This window comes from Macaca fascicularis, chromosome 13, assembly GCF_037993035.2.
Source record: "Macaca fascicularis isolate 582-1 chromosome 13, T2T-MFA8v1.1".
Taxonomy (NCBI): Eukaryota; Metazoa; Chordata; class Mammalia; order Primates; family Cercopithecidae; genus Macaca; species Macaca fascicularis.
Genome location: NC_088387.1, coordinates 115,216,550 through 115,230,478, shown reverse-complemented (window position 1 = coordinate 115,230,478; position 13,929 = coordinate 115,216,550). Strand labels below are relative to the sequence as shown.

The window sequence follows — 13,929 nt, the reverse complement described above, 5'->3', positions numbered from 1 at the left end:
GAAGTCTTGACAAGTTGATTTAACATGCTCCATTGCCCCAGGTTTATACACCTCACCAATGATACGTAGAATATTGTAGTCGCCATATATGCAGGGGTTGGCCCAGATTCCACCATGGTTCCGGGTTCTGGAAAGATATAGGGACTGAGCAAACAGATCTGCTCCATTAAATCTTTCTTCCCGAGAGCTTTGGCAAGGAAAAGCTGAGAACAGGAGGATAGTTATCATGGACATACAGCAAAACTTGGAAGGGGGGCAGAAGATAGCAATTGACTTACAGATCTCAGATGACTTGTCTTGACTTTTGCATAACTGATAAGTCTCTGCATTTTTGGTTTTGAACTTAATTTCTGGTCTGTTTGGAGATCAGGTGCTCAGTGACTTGCCTTTTCACAATGTGATATGCCATTAGGAATTTATTTGAGATCAATGTTTAGAATGTTTCGAGTTGTTTTAAATCATGGACAGTTGCCTTATTCTGGCTCCGGTTTATGCTAGATGTTTTGAGGGCATATGTTACATATGGATAAAATAAAATTAGCCCAAAATAGGAGTCAAAATGACTCCTTTTGTAATATTAGAGGATAGCTGCTTAAAGAGTTTTTGGGATTTCCAGCTTCTATAATTTGAAAGTAATTTTAAGAAAAGCAGTCAACTCTTAAAAAGTCACAAAACTAGGAAAACTCTGACTTAATCAACTGCAAGGAGTGACTCAGCCATCGAGAATGCCTGTACTTAAGAGATAAGTGGATGGCATGAAGGAGCAGAGGAAACTGGAGGGGTAATAAGAGAGGTGGAGCAGAAGCTAGTGTGACGGAAACCAAAGCGAAGGTAATTGTGAACACTTTCTGTACTCCCGAAATGACATGCTATCACAGCTCTTCACATACCATGTTGCAAGGAGGGTCTGTTTACACTTTATTCCCACACCAGGCTTCCCTTTCTCTTGGTTTTCTTGGCATCTAACACAGTTGTCATTGACATCACATAGAGTGTTTCTAAATATTTAGATGATGAATCAACTATTAAGGAGATGTCCGGAAGAAGCTGATGAACTTAGCAAAAATACTAGGGATCTTCAGCAGAGCAATTTTATCTGTGTGATGGAAAGAAAAAGAAGTAAATTTGTAACTGTTCATAAATAAGTCTATAGGCATCCAAATATATCTACCTGCCTCAGAAATTACATACTTTGTATGCAGGAATAAATGAAAAACCTGATATATTTAAATATGTCAGTAAGTGCTCACACATATACATGTGCAGAGTTTTCAAATAATCAACTAAGTATTTGCATCCTTATTTTACATATATATTTAGTTTTTCAAGTTTATTTGACATAAGAAGAAAGTATAATTCATATCTCAGTGAGTTTCGTGGGTATAAGGAAAAGTGTCTTTTTAAAAATTAAAACAACATATATTTTATCACAAGAGATATAATAGCCTGAGGGGCTTGGTGCTTGGATAGAAAAGTTTAAAAATGATCATTTTCCCTCAGGTGAATATTTGGACATTCTCGCTGTCTCCTGTGACAGCTTTGATGAGGAAGTCAATGTCCTTATTGGCCGTGGCCAAGGAAAGAAGAACCATGTGGAAAACCTTCAAAAGCTGAGGACGTGGTGTAGGGATTATAGAGTCGCTTTCAAGATAAATTCTGTCATTAATCGTTTCAACGTGGAAGAGGACATGACGGAACAGATCAAAGCACTAAACCCCGTCCGCTGGAAAGTAAGTACACAAGGTCGCTTTTGCTGATTTCCTTCAAGAAAACATTCAGGAATGACTATTTTCAATGAAACTGAAAATAATACTGACACAAGAGAACTCTGAACCTCGCAAGCCAGTCCAGAAGTCAGATTCTTGGTCTTTCAGCTCTGTTAGACTTAAAACTGTACTTTTCTTTGCCTTACTTCCCGTTTCTGAAGACTTGAAATGATTTCCTTTGGAAATATTGTGAGGATAAACATAAAAAAATATGCTCAGTGCTTGGAAATGTTTGGAATAATATGTTCATAGAAAGCCTACATTTCTTTTTAAAACTCTTGGCTTATGAATGGACAGATACAGGTTCCTCATAAATTCTGATGCAGTGAATTCCTAGAAGACATTAGGGGTAAAGTCATCCCCAAGTTGTAGCAAAATGGGACCTTTACTCCCAGATTCATGCTTTAGGGCTGGCACCACTACCAGCTACTAAAAGCCTGAAGTCCACACACATGCAAGCCAACTCCGTATATGCAGCTCCCACCGTGTGCAGACATGCATGACTAAAATCCCAGGTTTCTACCTTTGACTGCTTGTCAGAGTCAACTCAGGAGGCTGTTTAAAAGCAGTTTCTTGGGCCTCATACCTGCTGTCCTGAAACAAGGCCTATGGTGAAGGCAAGCATAGCAGGGAGGGCTTACACAAACATATATTTCTAACAAGCAGTCCTGGGGACTCTTGTATAGCCATCCAGCGCTTGTGTCTGGAGCCCAGCATAGATGCAATGAAAGGTAAGATGCAGAGCGCAGTGCTAGCACAAACACACAAAAAGAGATGTGGGAAAAGTCACATAATAGAAAGCTATGTGTGCTATCATACCGTGAAATGGCAAAAGAGGCTGAGCTTAAGCGGAAGGCTTCGTATAGGAGGAGGCATTTGGCTATGCTCTGAAAAATGGAAAGAATTTTCATAGGTAGCAAAGACCTGAAGAAGAAAGCCACATCCAGACTAGAGGGCTTGCCTGCACAAGGAACAGGTTTTCCTTCAAAGCTGCCTTGGCTATTTCTTTTAATCCCATGTCAGCATTCCAGATAGAGTTAGGGAGGAGGGAAAGGGATATTCTAGCATTTTCCTGAAGCTGTCCTGTAATATGTGGAAATGGGTTAGGGGAAGCTGGAGATGCTACTTTGAAAAAATTTTAATAGGTATGTTGAACTTGAACTTTTGGTTACATGTATAAGGACATGAAATATCAGCCTCATTTCCAGGTGTAGAAGGAACTGGAGAAAAGCTAAAGAGAGAGGTCTGATAGGAAAAACAGGACCACGATCCACCAGGAAGGCAGAGGCTCCAGCGGGAGGGCTAAGCTACCTTAGAGACATTGACTTTCCTGCCTGCCCCTCTCTTGTCCCCACCTCTCCCCTCTGCCCCATGTTTCCTGTTACTGTTTCCTCATTGCTGTCTTTTGGCGTCCTTTTTTCAGATGTGTAAGTATTTTTTCCCCAAGCTTGGTGTTCTCCTATCTCATGGCCTTTCTCTCAGATATTTTGACTCCTACACCGGCTTCCATTCATCTGATTCACTCTAGATTTGCCATCAAGATCCTGACTCTTGGTGGAAGGCTAGCTTCTGCCTGTTTGGAAAACCAGATGGTTGATATATGCAGGCTTCCAGTTGATGTAAATTGATGCTCCTGGATCAGGTGCCTGTTCTTAGTCCAATCGTACATTGCACTCAGAACCTGGTTTCCTGAGGCTGCCTCCTCCACCATGAGGCTGTGGGCTGGAAGGTGTCACCAGCCGTGTCCCCGGGACAACAGCACTGAGCATACGATTACTCATTGGGAGGCTTTGTTGTGACCTGTAGGCTTGCTCCAGCAGCATGGCAGGAGGGAGCTCCTTCTACTCTTCCATGCCCAATCCCACGCCCTCAATATTGTTCCCCTTTCAGCTCCTACAGCTTGGTTTTCTCCTACAGAGGCCCTTCCATTCTAGCTGGCTGATTCTGGAGTCAAAGTCCCTGGGAAAAAATGCCTGTGATGTATGTCTTCTTTGATAGTCAAGTCTGCTCATGATTCAAACCTACATGGAAGGGCACTCCCTCCCTGCCAGGCCTCTCCATACCCTGAGCCTGAATGGGGCATGGGGATGGGTGATGATCCCTCCCAAGATGCTCACAGTCTTTTAAGGAAGAAACCATGAAAGCAAAAAGCCAAGGGGACAGTGGAGGCAAATATCAAAAGACCGAGGAGCAAAAAAGAAAGGGAAAATAAAGAGTGAGCAAAAAAGGCAACATTGAAGTGTTGACAATTCCTTCTCATCTGACTACAGTGGCATCTGAATGGTTCAGATGATGATATTAGTGAAATTCTGTGTAGAATAATCCTTTCCATGGAAACCCTTTAGATCTGGGCTTGTCCTGGCTCTGTCTTGGGTTAGCTGTCACCCTTTGTCACCTTGGGCAAGTCTCTTCACTTCTTGCCTTTTGTAGGACTGAATTTTATTTTCAAACGATGGTAGTATGTATAGAATAATACACTTTACACAATCATACATACACATTTGTTCACTTAAAAGACTGTCAAAAGAGAATATTAATGATTTTGAAAAACTGTTCTTAGGTTTTAAGCGAAAAACAGACATACACTAGAGGCTTTTATAAAAAATCAGCAGAGAAAACAATGTTTTTAAAATGTGTTTTTCTTGGTTATGGGATTACACGTGATTTATTTTTTATGCTCTTTTATAGTTTATATTTTTTCAATAAATACCCATTATTTTGTTGTCAGAAAATATTATAAGACTCAATCAAACATAATCTAGACAAGTTTTTGAAAGTTTATATTTTAAGGATGTTTGTGCTTCTAACAGCATATTCCTAAATTTCAGGGCTAGCTTTCATTTCCACAAAGTAATATTTCTCTAGAATGTTCCTCAGCTCATAGAGTCTTCTTTACTCAGAAGAAATAAAGCTTGTAAAAGGGGAGTGAGGTTTGGGGGAAAACATAATGGAAGCTCTCTGCAAAGCAAATGCTACCATTGCCTTTCAGGTGTTCCAGTGCCTCTTAATTGAGGGTGAGAATTGTGGAGAAGATGCTCTAAGGGAAGCAGAAAGATTTGTTATTGGTGATGAAGAATTTGAAAGATTCTTGGAGCGCCACAAAGAAGTGTCCTGTTTGGTGCCTGAATCTAACCAGAAGGTTGTATAAAGCAAAAGTTGTTTTATCATCATACATTCAGACTGACTCCCAAAAGGGAAGTCTCTCAGCCAAGGGTCCCACACATCGTTATTTTAAAGGGTTCGTGGTGAGAAATGGCAGGAGTGCCATGTCAGGGCAGATCGGGCTGAGGGCTGCCATTCGCTCTGCCACCTCCCAGCTGCAGGGTCTTTAGAGAGCTTCAGCTTCTCTATCCATGATGGATACAGTGGTACTTTGCAGACGATACAATTGTACATAGATTCATGTAGATATTCTTTATATATGATTCATATATGTATAAGGTCCCTATGTGTCATACATGTATGACATAGCCCCTAGACATAGAAAGAACTAACGAATACCACTCTATTGATATCAACATTATCACTTTATTTAGCTGAATAATCTCTATGTATAATTTTGTTATGTTGCATAGAATATAGAAGAAATGTTTCCTGTTTAGTTTTCTAATGGAATGACAATTGGATCTATCCTATTAGCACAAATTTCATACACAGATGAAACAAGGTTGGCCAAAGCATGTCTACACTGTGGAACTCTCAGGTATTACTAGAAGCAGGGGATCTAAAGATGTGTTCTCAGAAGCTACAGAAAAAAATCCATTAATAAGGAACCTCGTTATTAATGAAAGATACAAACTTTAAAAAAAATTGATAGTATAATTGAATCCATAAAATTAAAAATATATGTCACACATGTCATAAAATTAAAAGTGAAATATGTTAACATGTTATACTGAATAGTATAAAGTATTATATATAAAAAGTTATTTAAATCAGTAATCTATTAACACCAAAAAAGCAAAACATGCAATGGACATAAATAGTTTACAGAAGAAAAACAAATGGTGAATAAATATTTTAAGGGCATTTGATATTGTCTATATTCAAAGAAATACAAAATAAAACATGAAGCATAAAGTTACAGTAAGAGGCAAGTTCATGTTGTTAGCAACAGTATAAATTATTGCAACTTTCCTAGAAAACGAATTGCTAACTTTATAACCTTTAAAATAGCCACATATTTGAATTTAGAAATTCTACCTTAAAACATGAAATATTCACAGATGTAGAGAAGTATTTATGTGAAGATATGTTACTGCAGTATTAAGAATAATACTGGCTGGGCACGGTGGCTCACGCCTGTAATCCCAGCACGTTGAGAGGCCGAGGCGGGTAGATCACGAGGTCAGGATATCGAGACCATCCTTGCTAACATGGTGAAACCCCGTCTCTACTAAAAATACAAAAATTTAGCCAGGCGTGGTGGCGGGTGCCTGTAGTCCCAGCTACTCGGGAGGCTGAGGCCGGAGAATGGTGTGAACCCAGGAGTTGGAGCTTGCAGTGAGCAGAGACCATGCCACTGCAGTCCAACCTGGGCAACAGAGCGAGACTCAGTCTCACAAAAAAATAAAAAATAAAAGAAGAATACCAAAAAAATTAAAGATAGCCTGTCATTCAGCATAAAGAGGATGAGTAAATCTGTAGGTTCACAGAGTGAAATGTTACACTGACTAACAAGCATAGTCCAAAAATTTTTAAGTGACAAAGAGAAATTCTGATAATATAATAGTAGGTACAGATAAAAAACAGTATGCAAAATTAATTTGAGGTTTAAGCCTAATGTGTAAAAAAAAGTGCATGTCTACATATTCCTATGGTTATCTTGGAGTAGTGGAATTATGAGTCGTTTTATTCACCTTTTTAACTTTTTGAACTTTAAAATTTTGTAACTTAAGTATTAGCTTTATTATTTTAAAAACAGCTTCTCCATCTGCCGTCCAAAAATACACATACAGGAAAATCTACCCCATATGCTTAAGTAATGCTAGGAACTCAAAGAGCAGACATCCATTCCTTATGTTTTAGACTTCTGAGGCTCTAGGTAAATGGTTCAAGTTTAAAAGGTAATGTTGAAGTGAACACGAATAAGAAAATCCCGGAATGGCGGACAGGATTTTACCATCAAAAAGAAGAGATAGCGGGTAGAGGAGGCTTTCCTCTATGCACTATTTTATTTGATATTTTAAAACTCCGTCTTAATTAAATAGTTAATATGACATTATAGAAAAGCTGGTTAGTACCTCCTTTGTAAGAGGGACTGTTATCCCTTTGACTCATCGCCATTTTCACTAATGCTTCATGAGCCAGGTTTTATCATCTCCGTTGCATACACCAAGAGGCCGAGTGGTAGGTGCTCATTTACCAGACTTGTATCAGGGTCAAAATCTGAATTTTGATGACCCCAAAGCCCACGAACCTTTTAGCCAGTTTGTTTCAAACTTCATCAAATCACCTGGGATCTTGTGAAAGGGCAGACCCTTACTCAGTGGGTCTGAGGTGGGCCCACCACTCTGCACCTGGAACTAGTTCCCAGATGATGCTAATGCTACTGGTACCCCACTAGACATTCAATAGCAGGTCTGCTCCTACCCCTGCAGAGGAGTTGGCAAACGCTGGCCCCAGGGACGGGTCTGGCCTGCCACCTGTTGTAGTACAGGATGCAAGTTAAGAGTTGATAAGGGAAAACATTAAAACAAGAATCGTATTTATGACCTGTGAACATTATGTAAAAGCTGTTTTTCTGGGCCCATAAATTAAGTTTCAGAGGAGCTCAGCCAAGCTATTTTTCTTATGTATCATCTGTGGTGGCTTTTGGGCTGCAAAGCACAGTTGATTAGTTGTGACAGACTGTGTGGCCTGCTAAGCAGAAAATATTTGCCATCTGGTCCTTTACAGAAAACAATTTTGCAGACCCCTATCTACAAGGATAGGGATAGAAGGAATACCTTCCCATCAGCAGTACAGGTACAGCTTCTCTATATGTATAGAGGGCATAACTATTGACAAGTCATGTTAGGGTAATATTAGAATCCTCAGGTAAATCCACCTTTTAGCTCCCAAAAGTAGCATTCAAGAGCGTTCTGCTCTATAAATTGAAAAGGGGGAAATCAGATACATGGTGGACAGAGTCATTGGAAATACCATGTAAAGAAGAAAAGGGCTCTCCAAACGTGTGAAGGGATGGGGAAATTGCCTTGGAGTTCACTGTCAGGGAAGCCTTCAGGAAGAAGGTTCTGATGCTTGACCTTTTCAGCAAAGAGCAGAGAATCCAGGCCTGCTGTGATCTGTTGGAAACCGAATGCACACAAACAGAGCCTTGTCTTGCGAGGGCCATGCCAAAGGCAACTCAAGAAATGAGAAATGCTGGATCCAAAATAATAACAACGCAAACACTCCAGGTGGACAGTTGAGCTCACATACTGAGAAATGCACCTGAAACTAAATTTGTATTAACTTCTCCTTTGCAGATGAAAGACTCCTACCTTATTCTGGATGAATATGTGAGTATTTCCAATGAGTTATAAAATTATCACTTAATTAATTAATTAGCAGCAGTGGCAGAGTTGAGTTCCATAAGCATAATTATCTAGTACCTATTTGTCCTTCTTAATTAGCACTTCAGTTTGATGGTCAGTGATTACGATTATGCTAGAGCCCTCACTTCTCAGGGTCAAACGTGAAGCTAAACACTGGAACAGCACATGCTTGACCCCAGGTCCCAGCATTGATTTGCACTGAGCACCACGTGATATTGTCTGCCATATAGCTATGCTTCCGTGGATGTCACATGGAACCTGTTATCACACACAACAAAGTCGTCTGTTATGTAGTCCTGGGCTGGAGGCTCTCCTGAGATACAGCATCCAGCCTACTTTGGAGGAAGACCATATCACTCTTCTCATTATCTTGGAGAAACCAGACACAGCCAGTTTGTCTTCTGATTGATAAACTTTGGCTTTGGTGAGGAGAGGCTTATGGTTCTGCTCCAAACACCACTGATATTATTCCTACCCCCACTGCCTTCCAAAGGAAGAGGGAAACCCGTGCTTCTCAAAATTGAAAAACAAATCACTTCCCCCTTTCCTCTGTCTTTTTTTTTTCTAGATCTATAACCTTTGCCACTCTTTCTAGCAAAGGACAAATAAGTCCATTTGAAGACGTATTTTAAAGAAATGAGCTCCAGCCACCTTGAGTTCCATATTTAAATTGGATTTGTCTTTTGGAGAAATGCTTACTGTCACTTTTGATGTTTTCTTTTCTTTTCTTTTCTTTTTTCTTTTTTTTTTTTTTTTTCTGAGATAGGGTTTCGTGTCATCCAGGCTAGAGGGCAGTGGCACAATCTTGGCTCACTGCAGCCTCAGCCTCCTGGGCTCAGGTGATCCTCCTGCCTCAGCCTCCCAAGTAGCTGGTACTGCAGGTGTGCATTACCACACATAACTGGATTTTTATGTATTTTTTGTAGAGATTGGATTTTGCCATGCTGCCCATGCTGGTCTTGAACTCTTGGGCCTCCCTAAATGCTGGGATTCCAGGTGTGGGCCCCCATGCCCAGCTGGTATTTTGTTATTTTCAAGTTAACCAATCAGTGTTTATAGCCATTTCATTTCTTAACAATATAAGCTTTCTTAATAGAGCATAAGGGAAAAGGTGATAAGGAAAATACTCAGTTTCTGGGTCCAAGGTAGAGAGGAAAATTCAAACAATTTATTTTTGGAGTGGAAATTATTATGATTGACTAGGGATTTTGACCAGCATCCCTCAGCAAACTAGCTGGTCTCCACATATTTGGAAAACACATAGTTGAACCAAAATTTGCTTTTACCAATTGAATAACATTTTGCTTCAACAAGTATTACTTGTGCTCCTATGAAACACTCAGTGTAGGTCGTAAGGAGTGTGAAGAAATCATTTCTGCCTACAGAGTAGTCTAGGACAGAATAAAACAAATGAAAATGGATGGAATAAGATTAAAACAAAGAGCCTTAGCAGGTCATAGAAGACTCTTGTTGATCTGGCACCTGCCTGCTTCAGCAGCGCCTTTCTTTACATCCTCTCTCCCTTTCTCAGAACAAGCCTTTATTAATATTTACGTGTGTACATGCATGCACTTTATACATGCACATCGTTTCTATTCCAGAAATACCGTCTACCTCCAATTTCCCGAGTACATCATGCTATATCACACTTCTGTGCTTTTATGATACCATTCCCTCCAATTTAAAATCTCAACACATAATTCAGATGTCAGCATTTGGGGGAAGCCTCTCCTGATTACCCCTTCCCCCAGTGGAGCTACATCTGCCCACGCGGAGTGCATATCATTCTGTTTATCGTGCACTTAGGTGTCTACAATGCTTAGCCCAGCCTCTTCCACCAGATCATGAGCTGGTTGAGTAGAGAGATGCGGTCCAAGGGGTTCAATATCAGCCACAGATTTCAAAAAATATCTGTCGACATGACTGGAATATCAAAAGCTATTTGGGATTAATACTGTAGATTGAGTTCTACAGGATTCATCACATGGAAATATACCAGTTTCTGTTATGAATTTTCTAGATGCGCTTTCTGAACTGTAGAAAGGGACGGAAGGACCCTTCCAAGTCCATCCTGGATGTTGGTGTAGAAGAAGCTATAAAATTCAGTGGATTTGATGAAAAGATGTTTCTGAAGCGAGGAGGAAAATACACATGGAGTAAGGCTGATCTGAAGCTGGATTGGTAGAGCGGAAAGCGGAACGAGACTTCAACACAGCAGTGGGAAACCCTCTGGAGTGACTGCCATTGTCTGCAGTGCTATCCCGTTGGTGTTTCCCAGTGGTTGAAAACCTGACTTCTGCTGCACATGACATCTGATTACCTGTGGTCACTGAACACATAAATAACCTGGAGAGCAAATCCTGAGACAATGGAAAACCACGAACTTTACTTCACTGACTTATAACCTTGTTGTTATTGAAACAGCACTTCTGTTTTTGAGTTTGATTTAGCTAAAAAGAGGGAATACACACAGGAATAATGGCCCCAAAAAAGCTTAGACAAGGTCCCTATACACAGGACCTGACCTTTAGCTCAGTGGTGCATTTGTAAGAAATAAGCTCTAGTGATATCTGTGGGGGCAATATTTAATTTGGATCTGACATTTTAAACAATGTTTACTGTGATTTCTGTATTTCCATTTTGAAGCCATTTCTTGTTCCAGGTTTGTTCGTTTGACAGAGTCAATATATTTTGCTAAATATCCAGATACCAGTTTTCACATCTGAGACATTATGAAATATCTGCTTCAATTATTTCTGCTGGTTATAATGCTTTTTTTTTTTTTTTTTGGCCTTTATGCCATTGCAGTCTTGTACTTTTTACTGTAAAGTATAGAAATAGTCAACAGATGTTTCCAAGAACATATGCTATGATAATCCTACCAATTTTCAAGAAGTCCCTAGAAGGAGATAACACATATTTACATGTGTACATGCATGCAGTTTATACGTGCACATTGTTTCCATTCCAGAAACAACGTCTACCTCCAGTTTCCCCAGTACATCATGCTATATCACAGTTCTGTGCTTTTATGATTCCATTCCCTCCAATTTAAAAAAGGGTGCAGCCCTGCGCATGGTGGCTGTTCCGTGAATGCTGGCTACCTATATATGTGTGGTACCTGTTGTATTCCTTTCTCTTCGAAGATCCTGAGCAAAACCAAGATACGCAAAACCATCATCCATTTGATGATGGCGTTGACATGGGCGCAGTACTTGTACTGCTTTGTTCACCTATCATTTGGCCACATGAGACTGTCAAGCAAAAGAATAGGAGTGTAGTTGAATAGCTGGTTGTCCCTACGTTTCTGAGAGGTGACGGCACACAGGATTGGCATAAGATATCCTAAAATCACGCTGGAACCTTGGATGAAGAAGAATGTGAGCAAGAGCAGAGAGAGTGCCTAGATTTCATGTCAGTGAATCCATGTCACCATATCATATTTTTGAATGAATATGTTCATTTTGAATGAACATATTTTGAATGAATAAGCTACCATCTAGGTCAGTTTAAGAAGAGTCAGCTCAGAGAAAGCAAGCGTGAGGGAAAATGTCACGTAAACTAGATCAGGGAACAAAATCCTCTCCTTGTGGAAATATCCCATGCAGTTTGTTGCCATAACTTAGTATCTTATTGCCTAAAAAATAATTTCTTATCATTGTTTCAAAAAAGCAAAATCATGGAAAATTTTTGTTGTCCAGGCAAATAAAAGGTCATTTTAATTCAGCTGCAATTTCAGTGTTCCTCACTAGGTGGCATTTAAATGTTGCCTGATGTCATTAAACACCATCCAGAAATTCTGCTTCATAATCTGTTTTCAAGACTTGGTGATTTTGAAAGTTTTGGTTTTTATAACTTTGTTTCTCAGAAAAAAAATATATTCCTACTTAAATTTTAAGTCACTATAATTCAATTTAAATATGTGCGTGTCTCATCCAGGATAGGATAGGTTGTCTTCTATTTTCCTTTTTACCTATTTACTTTTTTTGTTAGAAAAGAGAAAAATGAATTATAAAGTTGTTCCCCATGGGTTTTGATTGTATCTAAGCTATGATGACCTTCATATAATCAGCATAAACATAAAATAAATTTTGTACTTAACATGAGTGCACTTTGCTTATCCTCACGGCACGGTGGCTCACGCCTGTAATCCCAGCACTTTGGGAGGCCGAGGTGGGTGGATCACGAGGTCAGGAGTTCGAGACCAGCCTGGCCAACATGGTGAAACCCCGTTTCCACTAAAAATACAAAAATTAGCCAGGCATGGTGGCATACACCTGTGATTCCAGCTACTCAGAAGGCCCAGGCAGGAGGATTGCTTGAACCTGGAAGGGAGAGGTTGCAGAGCCGAGATAGTGCCACTGCACTCCAGCCTGGGTGACAGAGCAAGACTCCATCTCAAGAAAAAAAAAAAAAAAAAAAAACAAGAGTTTAACTAAGAAGGGTCACATGTGTGAAAGCCCCAAGGACACTGTTTGATATACAGCAGGTATTCAATCAGTGTTACTTGAAACCAAATCTGGATTTGAAGTTTGAATCTTCTGAGTTGGAGTGAATTTTTTTCTAGCTGAGGGAAACTGTATTTTTCTTTCCCCAAAGAGAAATGTAATGTAAAATGAAATAAAACTGTAAGCTATGTTTAATACATTTTCAGCTATTTTGTCCACTATTATTCACGTGCCACGCCCACCTCCCCCCGCCCCCCCCGCCCCGCAACCCGCCACCACTGCCTAATGTAGTGGTAGGATTTGCAAGGCCTTAATGTTTAAAATATTCAGATGTTAATTTCTCTTAAAGGGGAGAAATAAGGACTTCTAACATTACAGTAAATTCAAATTCAGTCTATATAGTGTTATGCTTTAAATTTTCAGTTTTAAATGTGAGTGTTAGTTTTGTAAAACACATTCAATTGAGAAATCAAGGAACAATTTCTTGGAGGTATCTTACATGTTAAGGGAAGATATTTTACATTGCATTTAATTATTTCTTTTTTTAATCCAAAATTTTATTTGACCGTGTTTGTCTACAAGTGACAGTATCATTTTTTACATTAACTAGAACTGGAGCCTGGAGATAGAAAATAAGTCTAGTTACATAAAAATTTTAAATGTATGCACATTTGAATTTATCAATTATGAATATATACACTCTACACAATGAATTGTGGAGAATAAAGTAGCAAACCATTGTATATGACAAAGTAATTTCTAGCACGTGTGTGTGTGTGTGTGTATGTGTGTGTATTACAGTTTAAGTTCTGGGATACATGTGCAGAACGTGCAGGTTTATTACATAGGTATACACGTGCCATGGTGGTTTGCTGCACCCATCAACCTGTCATCTACATTAGGTATTTCTCCTAATGCTATCCCTCCCATAACCCCCCAGCTCTGACAGGCCCTGGTGTGTGATGTTCCCCTCCCTGTATCCATGTGTTCTCATTGTTCAACTCCCACTTATGAGTGAAAGCATGCATTGTTTGGTTTTCTGTTCTTGTGTTAGTTTGCTGACAATGATGGTTTCCAGCTTCATCCATGTCCCTGCAAAAGACATTAACCCATCCTTTTTTATGGCTGAATAGTATTCCATGGCGTATACGTGCCACATTTTCTTTATCCAGTCTA

General features: G+C 39.6%; 1 protein-coding gene across 3 annotated transcripts in view; it reads left to right on the top strand.

Annotated features, from left to right (window-relative positions):
• Window positions 1–12,952, top strand: part of RSAD2 (radical S-adenosyl methionine domain containing 2) — a 34,379-nt gene extending 21,427 nt beyond the window's left edge. For all 3 annotated transcript variants that reach the window (XM_074012425.1, XM_045369851.3, XM_005576618.5), the window contains exons 3-6: window positions 1,501–1,730; window positions 4,756–4,905; window positions 8,237–8,269; window positions 10,326–12,952. In XM_074012425.1, coding sequence (XP_073868526.1) covers window positions 1,501–1,730; window positions 4,756–4,905; window positions 8,237–8,269; window positions 10,326–10,490 — 578 coding nt within the window. In that variant the 3' untranslated portion in view covers window positions 10,491–12,952. The remainder of the gene's footprint in view (window positions 1–1,500; window positions 1,731–4,755; window positions 4,906–8,236; window positions 8,270–10,325) is intronic.
• Window positions 12,953–13,929: the final 977 nt, after the last annotated feature.